We start from the raw sequence: 14544 nt of genomic DNA on the forward strand, positions 1-14544 counted from the left end.
GTCTTCTCCGTTTACGCAACCCTCTTTTTCTCAGGGTGCAACGGCTAGAACGCGGAAACCTGATACCTCGCATCCCCAGAAACGGAATCCGTATATCTGAACTAAAACTTGCAGAGATCGGAGGTTCACGAAGATTTTTTTGCTGGCATGTTTTTGCGCGGTGTGTGCTTCAGGCTGTTCTTCCGGGACAGATCAGAGTGCACGGTACTGATACCCGATCGGACAGGAGAACACGCCTCCTTGAAGTTGACGTTGAAGCTTAAATGTCTGCGAGTTTTTGGGCGTCCGCTGGCCTCTTTTGTGTGGTACGTACTGCATGATGTTCTTTTAGGATGCAACGGACAAAGCGCTGAGCACCAATTGCTCTTTGCAAGCATCGCCCTCATATGTCACCCACCTCTTCCAGAAGGCGGATTGCGAGAGGAGACGCACCTCCTTACCTCCTTAGCCATCCTGAGACTCGAAGGCCGGTGATGGTTTTATATCCGCCGGGTCGCTGTTTCCCCCAAGTGTCGGCTTCGTGCGGGCTCCTGTGCCATGGCTTGCCGCCCTCCTCTTCTGCATCGACAACGAGGAGCAAGAAGACCTCAGCTGGTGCCGGCAACGGATATCTGCGTTTCTCTAATACGACAATCACTAGGGCAAGATTGGCTTGTCTCGATTCCCCTGGCCCCTCTGGCTCGACATGAAACACCGCGCCGGAGCTCGCCCCGTACGTTCTTGAGCTGACCTAAGGATTGTCCCCCCCAATTAGCCTCTAGGATATCCCACAAGCGTACATACGAAGGGTTAGAAACTAGTTCGTACCGAGGCGAGGCGAAGCTAAACATCCGATGGACACCAGAAACAGAATGCATAGCGCTCCACCGGTTCGCCGGCGGACATTGCGAAGTCAGTGCAGCCAGCGTACGTACCTTAGCCATCACTAATTATTCATAGAGGATTGAACATTGTACGATCACTACTTGAATTTCATGCTTTCTTTCCGTGTCACAATTTAGCTGGTGTTGACCGATAAGGACTGGGCGAAATTGCGAGCTGCTGCACGTCACCTTCCCTTGCACGTCGATCGCATTGCTAGCCGTATGATACATATTCAATTGCAGAGTGGGGGATGTAGAAAGGATGTAAGTGGCGACAAATCAGAGCTATCCAAAAGCCATATTGGTGGAAGGGTATTCAAATCACTGGCAGACTAACCCCAGGATGCAAAAGAAGCACGAAGAAATATGCGCCAGGCGATGGCCTTAAGGAGAGATAAATCATAGCATCGTAACGGTCGTGAAACTCCAAAATGATGAGAAAACACAAGATAATTAATCGGGTTCACATGATGGTGCACCATCCCTTCTTCTTTTCGTCGATGCCTTCCGTGGGAGTGTTCGTCGGGACTTCGAGCGCCGGCGTTGATGTTGCACTAGTTGGACTCTTGGAAAACTCGCCGGCGGCAGTTTCATGCGATGCCCGGCCCTTGTCATGCGACTTGGGTGTACTCGAGAACCAGCCTCCCGGGAAGAAGCGAGAGGATGTGGTTGACTCGAGTCGCTGACGAGCATGGGTAGGCGAGACGGGTTCAGCTACTGAGGTCGCGCTAGCTTCAATCTCGATCTGTTCGTCCTCGTTCACCGGGACAAGACGAGCGAGGCTTGGCCTTAAGAGTGGTGAGTATGGCACCTCAAACAGCGTTCGAAATGAGCACTTACTTTGTCGACATCTTCTTGGGTTCACCATTTTCTACAGTGGGGAAGGCCTGTAGTTCGGTGTGACCGTTAGAAACATTGCTTTGGATCGCCTGGTTGAAATTCTCTTCTTTCTCTGTATGCGCCTTTCCGTTCGCGACATCCGGGCCTTGGGTAGTGACTGAGTAGGAGGGAGTCCATGGCCGTTCAGGTCGCTCTTCCACGAGCACAGCGGCCTCAGCCTAGAAACATCGTATATGTAAATCCAGCATTACGACGCCATGAAATCAAATTACCTCTATCATTCCGAGCTCCGCCGACTTATCCAAGTGGATCGACGGCGGTTTACTTTCGATTTGCACGTCTTCTGCAGGCTCTGCGGCAGGAACAGGGGTTTGCTCCACTTCGTTCAACTCCTTATCCTTCCGAAGAGGACTGGCACCTTGTTGGTTCACAGAGTACGACGGCGTCCACGGAGAATTGGGCCTTTCGAGCTCAGCTGCGATCACAGCGGACGTCTCTAACGTGAGGCGCTGCCCAACATCATGAGTGAGCTCGACCGTATAGCAGGACGATGCACTAACATCTCCAATGTCCACTTGTTCTTCAACGACTGCTGGTTCTTCCACGACCACTTGTTCCTCGACAACAGCTGGTTCCCCGACACCGACTGATTCCTCGGCAACGACTGGTTCTTCTTCGACGGCTATTTGTGCCTCAACCACAGCAACTACCGCCTCTTCAGTAGAACTTGTTATTTCAGCAGACGCAGAGGCAATACTGTCGACCACAGGGGCGAGTAAGGGCTCGAGGTTCTTCACGTCGGGGGTCGCCCCCTGAGAGCTGACGGAATACGAAGGAATCCAGGGAGACTTCGGTGGCTCCTCAGCAGCTTGCAGTGGCTCCAGTTCGTCAACCTCTGCGTCTTCAGTCGCTTGAGGGGCGGGCACCGGGCTAGTGCCCTGCGAACTGACAGAATACGAAGGAACCCAAGGAGATTTAGTTACCTCCTCGGCCGTTTGCAAGGGTTCTAGGTTCTCCACATCTCTGTCGACAGTGGCCTGGGGTGCGTGTGCAGGGCTTGAACCCTGGGAACTGACAGAATATGAGGGGACCCAAATCGACTTGGGCTCCTCCGAATCGACTGCTTCAGGGGCTTCTGACGAGACCACCAGAACAACCGCGGGCTACACGAAATGGTGAGGATGCATAATACGAGTGCGATAACGGTTCTCACCTCGGATGCGTCAACCTCAGCCACGGTAATCGTCGGTGTCCGAGGATAGCCCTGTGCTTCCTCAATGAGCGATGTCTTGATCGTCCCATAAGTACTCATAAGCTTTTGTTAACAAATCAGAAACTCACCGAAGCTATGGACGCAGTGTCGTCAACTTTGACCAAAATCGAAGGCTCGATGCCTTCAACAAACTCTTGGACTACAGCAGAGATTTCGTCCCTGGCCTCGACTGTAGGTACACTCTCCACTTCAGAAGCTTCCACCAGTATACTGCTGCCCTGCGAGCTGACAGAGTACGACGGTACCCATGTAGGAGACTTCGGAATTTCAGGAGCCTCGGCAGATAGACTTGACGCTTCGTCGTCGACGTTCACTTCAGCGACTTCAACAAAAGGCACGACTTCTTCTCTAGCTTCGGCAGCGGTCTCGAGGACAGCTTCCACAGGTACAGACTCTTCACCCTCAACTACGACAACTGGTTCAGCAGTTGGTTCGGAAACAGGGACCTCAGCCACCACTTCAACTGTAAATTCTTCCTCTAGCTCCACATTTGAGGCAAGAAGAGGGCTGTTTCCGTGAGAGCTGACAGAGTATGAGGGAATCCATGAAGGAGACTTAGGTACCTCGATGGCAGTAGCCGACGGTTCTAGTTTCGTCTCTTCCACTGGAGGCATAGGTGCAGCCTCCTCGATAATGACCGTGATCGGAACATCACTGGAGGGCATGAGCTCCTCGCCTTTGGGGACGATCGACGCCTCTGCTGCAGTTTCTTCGGCAACAGCTTCTTCAACTTCCACCGCAGCTGGTACTTTGTTGGCAGGAGCGGCCTCTTCGGCGACAACTTCCACCTCAGTGCTGTGTTCAAGAGCAGGCATATTTTCCACTGCTTCCAGCTTGGACTCTTGAAGAGCTTGCACCTTCGGAGAAGGAAGAGGGCTGTTCCCTTGCGAGCTCACGGAGTACGAGCGCACCCACGACGGGGACTTGGGAACCTCAACAACCTGCGCAGATGCCTCCGGAGGTGACATTTCATCAGGCTATGCACAAGGGAAGGTTAGCAATTACACGCATATGCATCGGAAAACTTACCTCAGAAACAAGGACAGCCACGGCCGCCGCCGTGGCACCTATAATGGCCTCAATGGCTATGTGCTCTTCTTGACCGTCACTCTGGATGATGGGTACCTCGACCGCTGCCTCCGTTTCATGAGCCTTAACTACGGCCTCCGCAATGGGAGTTTGCTCGAGCTCAGCAATCTCCTCGGTACCCTCGGGTCCAGCTACACCAAGACCTTGAACCATTACACTGTACGAAGGGGTCCAAGGCGACGTTGAACGCTCGTTCTCTGCGTTTTTCGTAGTTTCCAACGCCTCAGACGAGGCTTCAATTTCGGGCTCAGCAGGTTCTTCCGCGACGGCTTCAGCAATCTCGGGTTGCTCGACCTGGATAGCGACAACAGGAGCTTCTGTCTCCTCGACCGGAACAGGAGCCTCGGCGTCCTCGACCACGGCAGGTGTCTCTATGGCTTCTTCCACTGCAGCAGACGCCCTCGTTGCTGCTTCAGCAGCTGCGACGACTTCAGACACAGCTTCTGCGTGTGCCTGTATACACACATCAGAAGACGACATATAACAAACAGGAGAGAATACCAACAGCAGGTTCAGTGGTAGTCTCTACCATGACCTCTTCAGCCACGGGAAGCTCTTCCGCTGGCATTGCAGCATTCGCTTGGATCTGCTCAGCCGCTTCCAAAACTTGGCTTTCGGGAGGAACTTCCGCCCTTGACTCTGCCCAATGCTCGTCCACAGGAATTGCAGCCTATCATGGTTGATAAGACATGAAGAAATTTTCAAAGAAGGAAGAAAACAACATACCACCGCCTCGACCATCTCCTCGACAGCCTTCTGCTCGATGACAGGCTCGGCAACACTTGCCTCAACACCCCCAGTTTCAACAGGAGTATCTTGAGTATCCAATTCCCCAGCAACCTCAGCGACAGCTTCCTGCACAGGAGCAGGTGAGTCTTCGGGCTCAACTGCAGCGAGCACCGTAGGCACTTCGTTGCTCTGGGTGGAGGGTTGAGAGGAGAATTCCGCAGCGATCTCAGCTGATGCTGCAGCAACCGCTGCCACTACCTCAGAAATCACCTCAACGGGCCCTTCAGTCGAATGTTCAGTAGTCACTTCCATCGCTTCCTCAGCAGGTTCAGCGGGCACCTCCTGGGCTTCTTCGACTACTGCAGCAGAGGCAGCAGCAGAAGCTTCTTCGATGACCTCTGCAGACGCTTCCGTAGGATCCTCCTCTACTGCCTTGGAGGACGCTTCGACAGAGACATCCTCTACGGCCTCGGGAGGGTCGGCAGACGCCTCCTCAACGATCTCGACGTCAAGGTCCGCAGGTACTTCCGTGGACACCTCCTCGACAACCTCGGTGTCCTCCACAGAGGCATCGGTAGGCACGTCCTCGCCGTCAGCAGCTGCGTCTTCTTCGTCAACCTCCTCTGCTGCGTCAGCAGGTACCTCGACAGAGACTTCAGTGACTTCCACCGACTGCTCCGCGACTTCATCGACATATTCCTCGGCCTGTTCCTGCGCAACTTCCTGGGCCAGTTCCTCTACGGCCACCTCTTGAACGGGGATAACTTGGGGTGCTTCCTCCGGTCGCAGTTCTTCCGCTACAACGAGAGGAGTGGGAGGCTCGATCGTGATGCTCTCCACCGCAGGTTCCTCCTCCGTAGAAGCAGCGTCCTCGATAGTGACTTCGGGCACGTCGACGCTCGCTTTTTCCTCCCTGAAAACAGCTGCGATTGCTGTGGCCGCTGCTCCTACGACTTCTTCCACGATCGTGACGGCTTCTGAGGCATCAGTATCTCCCACGGCTACTTCTTCAACCACTGCAAGGGGTTCTGCAGCAGGAACTTCGCCTACTGCCGCTTCCTCAACAATTGTAACGGGCTCTGCGATAGAAGCCTCTTCAACAGCAGCTTCATCAACCACTGCGATGGACTCCGGGCCAGGAGCCTCATCGACAGTCTCTTCTGTAGTGGGTTCGAAGGCGAAATGCTCCTCGACCACTGCTTCCTCGATAATCGTATTGCCCTCAGCGACTGGAACCTCCTCGACTGCACCTGCCACTACCACGGGCTCCGCCGAAGGAGCCTCTGCGGCAGCGGATTCGTTCACAACCGGAGCGGGATGGCTCTCCTCGACAGCTGCTTCCTCAACAACCGCAGTGGGCTCAGCAGGAGACGTTGAATCTTCGAACAACACGATAGCCTCCTCGGAACGGACCTCCTCGACGGCTGGCTCCAGGACAGCGAGCTCCACTTCCTCGGTCGGAGCTGGAGCGCTGGTCTGCTCGGGCGCTTCCTCAGGGGCGGGAGCGTCTTCCACGATCTCGATGACGACCGCCTCTGGCTCACTGGCCGCCTCTTCGGACGTGGGAAAGACTTCCTCATCAGCAGCAACCACTTCCGAGGGAGCGGATAGCCCCTCAGTGATTAAAACTTCTATCTCCGCGGGTCCTGAGCTTGCTGGTGCAGGCTCTTCTGCAACGACCAACGCGGCAACCTCATTTGTTCCCTGATTAGGTTCGCCGTCCTGTACAAGGTAGTGAGTTGTCAATGAGATAAACGCGTCGGGTATAGGAAGATACACGGACAATGGTGGGTGAGGGTGCAACAGCATCTTCAGCTATTTCTTCGGCAACAGACGCGTCTGCCACGTCCATTTGAGACTTCTCGACGGCAGCAGCTTCCTCCACTTCCCCGTTCGCGCCCGAGACATTGCTCTGAAGCGTAGAATAGGTATTAGCGACACAGACTGGCCAGCAACAAAGTCAGACAATACGCACATCGTCATGCGCTACATGAGCAAAGCCATTCTCCTTAGCAGTGCCCTCATCATGGTCAAAGACGAGTTCCTCGGCCTCCTCCACGAGGAACGTAACACCATTTGCGACCTTCTCCGCCATCTTCTTGAAGTCGCCTTCGCTAGGCTCTACTTCCTCAACCATTTCCTCCTTTCCGAGCGTGTTTCCGACCACATCTTTGTCAGCGAACACCTCGGTAACGTACATGGCATTAGTGGTGTCCTGCAACACGGGCGCAGGAAGCCCGTCACCCTCGAGAACGACCGACATGTCACGAAACCAAGACAAAACCTAGGATGCTGCTGCGTATCAGATGTCTGGGGTCAGAGATAGGCTCGGTTGACCACACGCGCCTGATATGCGTATCGCAAGAGGGATGGCGTGAAGGATGTGCACGAGGAGCTACACTGACTAGTCAGGAAAGAGCGAGCACAAAGGAAGAGGCCCAGCGCTGCTCGCGTGGCTCAACCAGATTCTTCCGGCCAGATCTGCGATCCATCACGTGCAGGTCGCGTCGCTGCGCCATTTCTAGTCATATAGCGTAGTCAGCTAATATTCCTCGTTTCCTCGTTTCTTCGTTGATACAGGCAGGTTACTGGTATAATCTATTGGTAAAGGCTACAATACAATGCAAGTGCATGAAATAATTACAGGAACTACAGTCCGGCGAAATGTGACCAGGGTAATTCAAGCTTACAGGAAGACGGCACCGAGCAGACCCATCGCAGCAGCGATACCGACTGCGCCCGCGGGGGACGCGAGATCAGCGGCACCAGAGCTCTTGGAAGAAGAGGGAGTAGGGGTGCTGCTCATCGAGCTGGTGCTATGGCCTCCGGAAGAGCTAGAGGTCGGGGAAGCGCTGGCAAGGCGTAAGTTGTCACCAAGCCGCCGATGAGACAAACCACTCACGCAGCTGCGACGGTCATAGAATTCGAGTGACCCATGGACGAATTGTTAGAGGTCGGGGTAGCAGTGCTAGAGGAAGTACCAGTCTCGGTGACGGTAGTGTTGACGCAACTATAGGATGTCAGTAATCGCCTTCACGCTACTTGCGAGCGACCGACCTGCTGCTGGTGCCGGGTTGAACTGTCTCTACATCGGAGTACGCCGTGGCACCGCTCATGTCCTTCAACACGGTCGTGCTGAGATGACGATGTATCAGATGACGTCATCATCGGAGAATCGCGCATGCTTACAAGGACGTGCCAGACGCGAGGTCGACGATCCATGTGTAGCTCGTGCCATTCATAGTGGGGAACATCTTGATCTGTAGCAGCGATGCTGGTGAGCTACGAGGGACAAATATTGAAAGGAAAGAATACTCACAGCTGGCGCACTCGTCTGCGCCGCTGATGAGCAGTGCATATCAGCGTAAGTTCTCTGCCGCCGCGGAATATTCGACGTACCAGGGACAAGTGAGAGGTAGTAGGGAGGCTCTCCCCCAGACCAGGTGAACATTGCAGGTTCTGCGACGACAATGAGCAGGAGTCGAAAGATGCATAGGGACTACTTACGACACTGGACGGGGTCCTGACTACGTGACACAGACCCAACGTTAGTCGGCATACAGGCACCAGACGGAAAGTCTTACAGAGTGTTGATCATCAGGTTCTGGCTCATTGCGCCAGCGGCGAGAGAGATGAACATGGCGGCGGTAGTGACAGACTTCATGGTGTACGGTGTTGCAGTGTTGGACGGACGTTTGCGATGTAACGAGAGGGGGAAAGTCTTGAGAAAGAAGAGGTCTGAATGCTGCGCTCGAGCGGGGTCACTAAAAGGCAAAGATGGTGGGGGCTGACAAGATGCGAACAGTAGAAGTTGAACTGTGGGACATGGCCACCGTGCTGACACTGACAGCCACATTGGAGCGGAGTTCGTGACAACGAGTGAGGTTGACTTGACGTGCAACAGCCAGAAGGAGCGCATGTGAAGAGAACGTCACGCGAATAAGAGCAGCGGGCATGCAAACGGGAAATATAATACACATGCAGGAGGACAATGCATACCATACTACAGGCCAATCCAGCTACTTCTCCCCCGAGGATTGTGCAGCGACGTTTGTCCAATTTTTATTAAGTCCACGCTGCTGCCGCTGCCCCCCGTCGCACCCGCCGTGCTCTTCACTTCGTCCGCCTCCTCCACAATCACGGGAATATCGACTGCATCCACGAGCGGACTAGGAGAAAGTATGGGTGTCGACTCGGAATCCAACCGATCAGACATAGGTGAATATCTAGGCGCTGACGAAGTGCCGGGCATCGGCAAGAAGGCTTCAGCGTACCACTCGTACCAGACCTGCCGTTCGTTCGTGAGGCGCCAGATTGAGACGTGCAGCTCGGAGTTGGTTGGCAAATAGAGCGGCTCCTGAAAGAAGATATCAGACGTGTCCGATGCTACACATGACAGGCACGCACCTTGAAGGGAAAGAAAATAGGAAACCAACTGAGCATATCTTTGGATACGTGATGCATCCGGTCCGGATGGATACTGAGACCAATGTTCCTATAGAGGATCGCTTCGAAGTAGCCCGCTAGCCCATGGAGGACCCCTGCATGCGGTATGTGGAAAGTCAGCTGCGCGGACCTTATGTTATGAGAATTTGTAAACGGTAGACCTGAAAAGTGAAAACCTATTAGCCATGACATTAAGCACGCATGAGGAGTAATTACCGCGCTCATCGAGGACAACGTCCCGCCTGGGATGCTCGAACTCCCAGCATTCTTGTACTTGCGGTCCACATTTGCCGCTGATCCCGCCGCCGTTCCCGCTTAGGATGTTGATGGCTTGGAACATGACAACATACGGAGTCTCAGTAGCCTTTTCTTCATGGCCAACCCGCGTCTCATGGAAGAGCTTGGAAGATGAAAGAGGTGCAATATGAGCGGTATATGAAGCAGGTATCGAGATGCCATCCGCTGAAAGCCGATCGATGAACGGATATCCAATCTGGTGTACGTCAACAGCTCTCACCTTTCAAAAACCGCATAGCACCGTCCAAGCATTCTGGACTGAGCTCATTATCGCCGAATGAGCCCAATAGCTCGCTGACGAGGATATCCACTGGGGGGACCTCTACCGAGCGCATGTCTCCGAAAACAAGCTGCACTTTGTCACCCCATTCTCTCTGCCTCCGTTCCTGCAAGCTACACCAAGATATCCTCAGTAAGAACACACTGACGCACGAAATGACCTACGTGACATAAGCGTTCGGGTTCTTCTCAATCGCATAAATGTATGCGTCTCTCCGCGCTCGCTTGAGCGCAGCGACACATCTCGCGACAAGCGGTCCACGGCCAGCTCCGGCTACACATATCACACTAAGGGAACATTGGACGAGATCATATGTAGACAGAGGAGACGGCTCACATTTTCTCGCGAGATCGCCAATCGGATAATGCCGAGAAAATTGCCTAAGATACATTCAGCGACATTAGTTTAAGTGCCAGCGACAGTGAATCACACCTGTTCGTATTGTTTGTACTTGACGGGATCTTGCTCGAAGGTGTTGTACGTCACGCTTTGCAGGTTATCCATCAAAGGCTAGTCAAATTGTTACACTTCTGGGCAAACAATGGAAGGCCGCCACTAACCTGTAACGGCGCTTGTAGATAGTCTTGGTAACCCTGAGCGAAATTCTCCACTGTACCGGAAGTCTGTGCGGCCTGTACCAAAGGGCTGGTCTTCTCTAAATGTCGGACGTACTGAGAATATGCAGCCTCCCCTCCCCTCTCGTGTCTACCAGTAGACGTCCCCGACAAGATAACATTCGGTTGCAGCTGCCCATGTACCTCAACTCAATTCTTGGATTTCGATCTCATGGGAGAGCCCACCTTCAAGATGTCGCGAATAAAAGACTGTGCGCCCTTCGGGAGCACGGGGTACCCCTTCGCGTTCGCAATAAACGTAGACGCAGGTAAGAAGATGTGTCGCACGGGCTCCGCTGACCACTGGCCAAGCACTGTCAAGACCGACGGCATGGGTGGTGTCATGTCAAGGGCTACAGAGACCGTCAGCTTGTGTTCTCAGCACAAGAATGAGCACTCACTCAGAGTCAAGCGCGGGTTATAACCGCAAACGGAGCGAATTGTGTCCCACATCTCCCAAGTCGCAGTTGAGGGTTCGGTGGATGACAGTAATGATGATGAAGTGTCCGCCGTAGACAGGTCGGTCGTCGTCGACTGGAATTGCAGCTCCATAGGATTGTAGATCGGGATACGAATGGAGAGCTGAATGTAGGGTATCGCATTGATGCAGGTATTCACTGTGCGGGCGTAGGACGCTAAGTGTGCGCGATGGCGCGGGGGCGGGAGGATCGCAGTGTGGACGTTGAGGTAGGACGCGTACGCCAGTTCCTGTTGCAGTGCCTGCAGAGACACACGGCCGGCGACAACATTCAACACAACGGCTCATCATTCCATTCCAATGGCAGGCTCCCATAGCGGGAACGCGTGCCAGGAACAACGGCTGTACGTACAATCTCGGAGTCGTGACGAACCCAGTCGTCGGGAGCATCAAGTTCCAGCCAGTCCGACATCATTACGACCACCCCCTCCGCCTCGTCTGGTCCATTCTTCCATCAGGGAATGTAAGAACGTGAGCTGAGAGACCAGGGCCTCGCACCTATACGAGTAATGGTCACTTCATCGCGCATGAACGCTGGCTTCGACCTCCATGTTTCGGCACGCCGTTCGAGGGCTTCCTTGTCCTGTATGTCGCCCGGTGGAAGGAGACAGAGGTCTCTCCATCGCATCTTCCATATGTCGTTCGTGAGAGGGAAGCATACTGCGTCGTAGCCCTTGGCACGGGCTTCTGCGGTCGCGTGGAGTATGGGCGTTTCTGTAGCTGGATCAGTCCGTAATGATACCTGGGAGATGTCGCTGTGCGAGAGATGGCTCGTGAAGGTGAACATTCTTCGAGGTTCGTTCATGAGGTCGAGAGCAGAGAAGCAATACGGGTATGTTCGGCAAATAACAAAACAAGAAAAGATGCAGGTCCCAGGATGGGCGCTGAGAAACCTGCAAGAGAGAACTTTCCGTCACTCGAGTACAGTGACTGGCAAAAGCCGTACTCGGAATGCCAGAAAATAACTTGAAACGGATATGTATTATTATCGACGGCAGCTATCTATGCGATCTCCAATGCAATCCGCCACCACATCATGATACTGATCATGAAATGTACATAAACTTCACCGCGGGCGAATGCGTGCCATGTGCGTGTACACCACAAACCGCGCCTCCAACACGCGTTTGAAACGTTGGCTAGACTACTATATGCGAGGTAGAGCGCGAGTTCTACCCAGGTCCGTCTGTCCTCGACCTCTTGGCTCCATTCATGCCATCACGGCCTGCATCTCTGCGCTCTTCACCGCCTTCCGTCGTCATGCCATAACCAGTGACGACGCCTTCCAACACTGTACGGCCGACGGCCTGTCGCAGCTCCTCCTCGGGGTCATGACCGTCCTCCTCGGCGCGTTGCATGATCTCCTGCACTGATTGCATCAATGAGGACGTCAAGGTCTCTGAAGCAATGTTTTGCGCGTGTTGCGATGGTTGGTTAAAGGCCTGTGCAGGCACGGCTTGTGGAGGCGCTGCATTGTCTCCGGCCGACGATACTCGGTTGAGGTACGTGGCGACTTCCTCAAAGTCTTCCGCCAGGGTTTCTGCAGGCTGTGCATTGGTCAGCGATCGCGACTGAGTAGGTTCAGACTAAATGCGAACACGGGCGTACCGATGCGCCTTCATTGTTACGGTGGTCGACTGTTGCGCCGTTCTCTACGAGGAACCATGCCGTCATGATGTTCTCCACGACATACAATGGCGTGTCTCCGTCACTGTCAGTGACATTCACGTCTCCTCCTGCATAAATCATATCGATGACGCCGACGAACTCACAATTCAGGTGACGAGATAATGACCTTGGGATATCAGATACTCCAGGACGTGTATTTGTCCGTACGACGCGGCAGCGTGCCTGTGAAAATCTGTCAAACGATGAGAGGACAAAAATCTGGAGCACCCACATCGGTGTGTATGTATATGGGTCAGGCAGATTGGGTGACAACGCTATACACAAAGTCAATCTCTGCAGATGAAGTTTCGGCGTTGGAAGAAAGATAACGGACATTGGCCCTCTATCAGTTCCTTCGCAAAATCCCATTGAGCGGCCCGACCAAGCTACAGGACGAGGATCCGCTACTCACTCTGACCCGACCCAGGTCACCATCTCCCGCCGCCACCCATATGTTCTTCTCCGGCTGGACGCGGGTCGGTACAGGCATGTGAAGTACTTGCAGGATGTCGAGGACGAGAAAAGAGGTCCGAGTCTATGAACTCGGAGATTGAACGATCACGGTGATCGACCAAACTTGAAGCCGAAATGATCACCGTGACAGATGTGTCACACCGAAACTGTCACGAAAAGTTCGGTTAGTTCGGCTCCGTTACATCCGGCGCGACTCAATTCTCGTCAAAAATTCAGATATGGGACTCTCTGCGGAAGGCTGTTGTTATCAAAAGACTTGCTGAACCCACCAAGAAATACTCTCCCCAAAAACATGGATTAGGTTGTGCCTTGATTCCGTGCGTATTGTCCTCACGCTCTGCAGCGGAGTCCTAACTCGTGCGCTCATCTCAGCATCAAACGAGGCGTGCTATTTCACAGCTTTTCTTCGGATCGAGTGTAGCTGCAGGACAGTTCGTCGCGCACCGCTCAATGATGCAATGCGTCGGATCATTTTCTGGCCGTTAATTGTAAGCCACGTATGCTCTTTTCTCGGTTAGAGGAACCAGACTCTCATTGTTCCTTTGGCAAGCAGGTGCAATGTGAATGGTATGCGGGCAGGCAATTAAAAAGTATTCTATTAGAACATACGGCTCGCGCATTAACCTTGCTGTCGTTGACCCTAGGCCCCGTAGCCCTGTAGCGTCTTGTCCTATTGGCCGACTCCAATCTGCCAGGTCAATTCTCATGCTCTTCGTAAATGTGTCACTCGTTCTGGACTCTGTGTTTATATTCAGCAGCAGCCGAACGTAAGGTTCCCGCAGATCCCTCATTACGTAGGTTCACACTCCCCTTCTCCTGTTTCCGAGCGTTCATTTTCCCGCCCTCTGTAGACGGTATACGTGATTCCCTGGTATCTTCCCCATGTCTGTCAGATACAGGGACTGACCGCGTGGTCGTCGGTTAGTCCCCTATCTCTGGGACGGAAGGAGGAACCTCACCGTCCAGCTGTGATTCAAGATAACGCGACAAGCACCACGTCAAATCCTCTTACTATTGACGGTCAGTCGCCGAAAGTTACAAGTCGGGGGGCATAAGCATGCAACGTTCGTCATCGTGATCATCACACCACCCATGCTTGTGGCGGCGACCGAGCATTCTACGAGGCGACATCCATTCTAACGCTCGAGGGAACATTGATGAATGATAACCACCGCGTAGGGCGACGAGTGGTTATGGTGCCTTCTTCGCCTCCATGTGAATATCAGGGCAGTCGTCGCATAAGATTGTGATCTAAAGAAGCGGATCTTGATCGGAGAGAGAGGATCTTCGCACGAGAGCACGCCATCTCGGGAAGTGAAACACCAAGGCCATGCGGCGACTCCTGTGATCCATGCCTGAGGAGTGTGCAAAATTGTGCAGAGAGAGGCAGCTGGGCGTGCGTTTACCGTCCGTCGTGCGCGTGTGGAGGGAGGTCAGGGTGCAGCGAGCATCCCCGAAAATGTAGATCAGCCTAGATCTTAAGACTGATATCG

The 14544-nt window shown here is 53.7% G+C and overlaps 4 protein-coding genes across 4 annotated transcripts; all 4 read right to left on the reverse strand.

Annotated features, from left to right (window-relative positions):
• Positions 1 to 1326: 1326 nt before the first annotated feature.
• SCP_1202500 (hypothetical protein) lies at positions 1327 to 7057 on the reverse strand (the record flags this gene model as incomplete). Its single annotated transcript, XM_027763134.1, has 11 exons — positions 1327 to 1651; positions 1704 to 1921; positions 1976 to 2212; positions 2264 to 2866; positions 2917 to 2991; positions 3045 to 3953; positions 4006 to 4518; positions 4571 to 4735; positions 4792 to 6516; positions 6578 to 6706; positions 6770 to 7057. The coding sequence occupies 11 exons, from the start codon at positions 7055 to 7057 to the stop codon at positions 1327 to 1329; spliced, it is 5187 nt and encodes a 1728-aa protein (XP_027618935.1).
• A 423-nt stretch (positions 7058 to 7480) lies between these two features.
• SCP_1202510 (hypothetical protein) lies at positions 7481 to 8458 on the reverse strand (the record flags this gene model as incomplete). The annotated part of the gene is made up of 8 exons (XM_027763135.1): positions 7481 to 7646; positions 7697 to 7804; positions 7852 to 7929; positions 7984 to 8054; positions 8114 to 8136; positions 8194 to 8253; positions 8302 to 8321; positions 8379 to 8458. The coding sequence occupies 8 exons, from the start codon at positions 8456 to 8458 to the stop codon at positions 7481 to 7483; spliced, it is 606 nt and encodes a 201-aa protein (XP_027618936.1).
• Positions 8459 to 8797: 339 nt separating this feature from the next.
• Positions 8798 to 11714, reverse strand: SCP_1202520 (Protein arginine N-methyltransferase skb1; the record flags this gene model as incomplete). The annotated part of the gene is made up of 12 exons (XM_027763136.1): positions 8798 to 9151; positions 9202 to 9401; positions 9457 to 9702; positions 9758 to 9930; positions 9982 to 10104; positions 10154 to 10197; positions 10250 to 10327; positions 10378 to 10563; positions 10618 to 10784; positions 10833 to 11151; positions 11262 to 11347; positions 11408 to 11714. 12 exons carry the CDS (start codon positions 11712 to 11714, stop codon positions 8798 to 8800), a joined length of 2283 nt encoding a protein of 760 aa, XP_027618937.1.
• Positions 11715 to 12081: 367 nt separating this feature from the next.
• SCP_1202530 (Ankyrin repeat-containing protein) lies at positions 12082 to 13067 on the reverse strand (the record flags this gene model as incomplete). Its single annotated transcript, XM_027763137.1, has 6 exons — positions 12082 to 12456; positions 12518 to 12645; positions 12705 to 12760; positions 12810 to 12852; positions 12912 to 12930; positions 12990 to 13067. 6 exons carry the CDS (start codon positions 13065 to 13067, stop codon positions 12082 to 12084), a joined length of 699 nt encoding a protein of 232 aa, XP_027618938.1.
• Between the last annotated feature and the right edge of the window lie 1477 nt (positions 13068 to 14544).

This window comes from Sparassis crispa, assembly GCF_003851025.1.
Source record: "Sparassis crispa DNA, contig_000010F, whole genome shotgun sequence".
NCBI lineage: Eukaryota > Fungi > Basidiomycota > Agaricomycetes > Polyporales > Sparassidaceae > Sparassis > Sparassis crispa.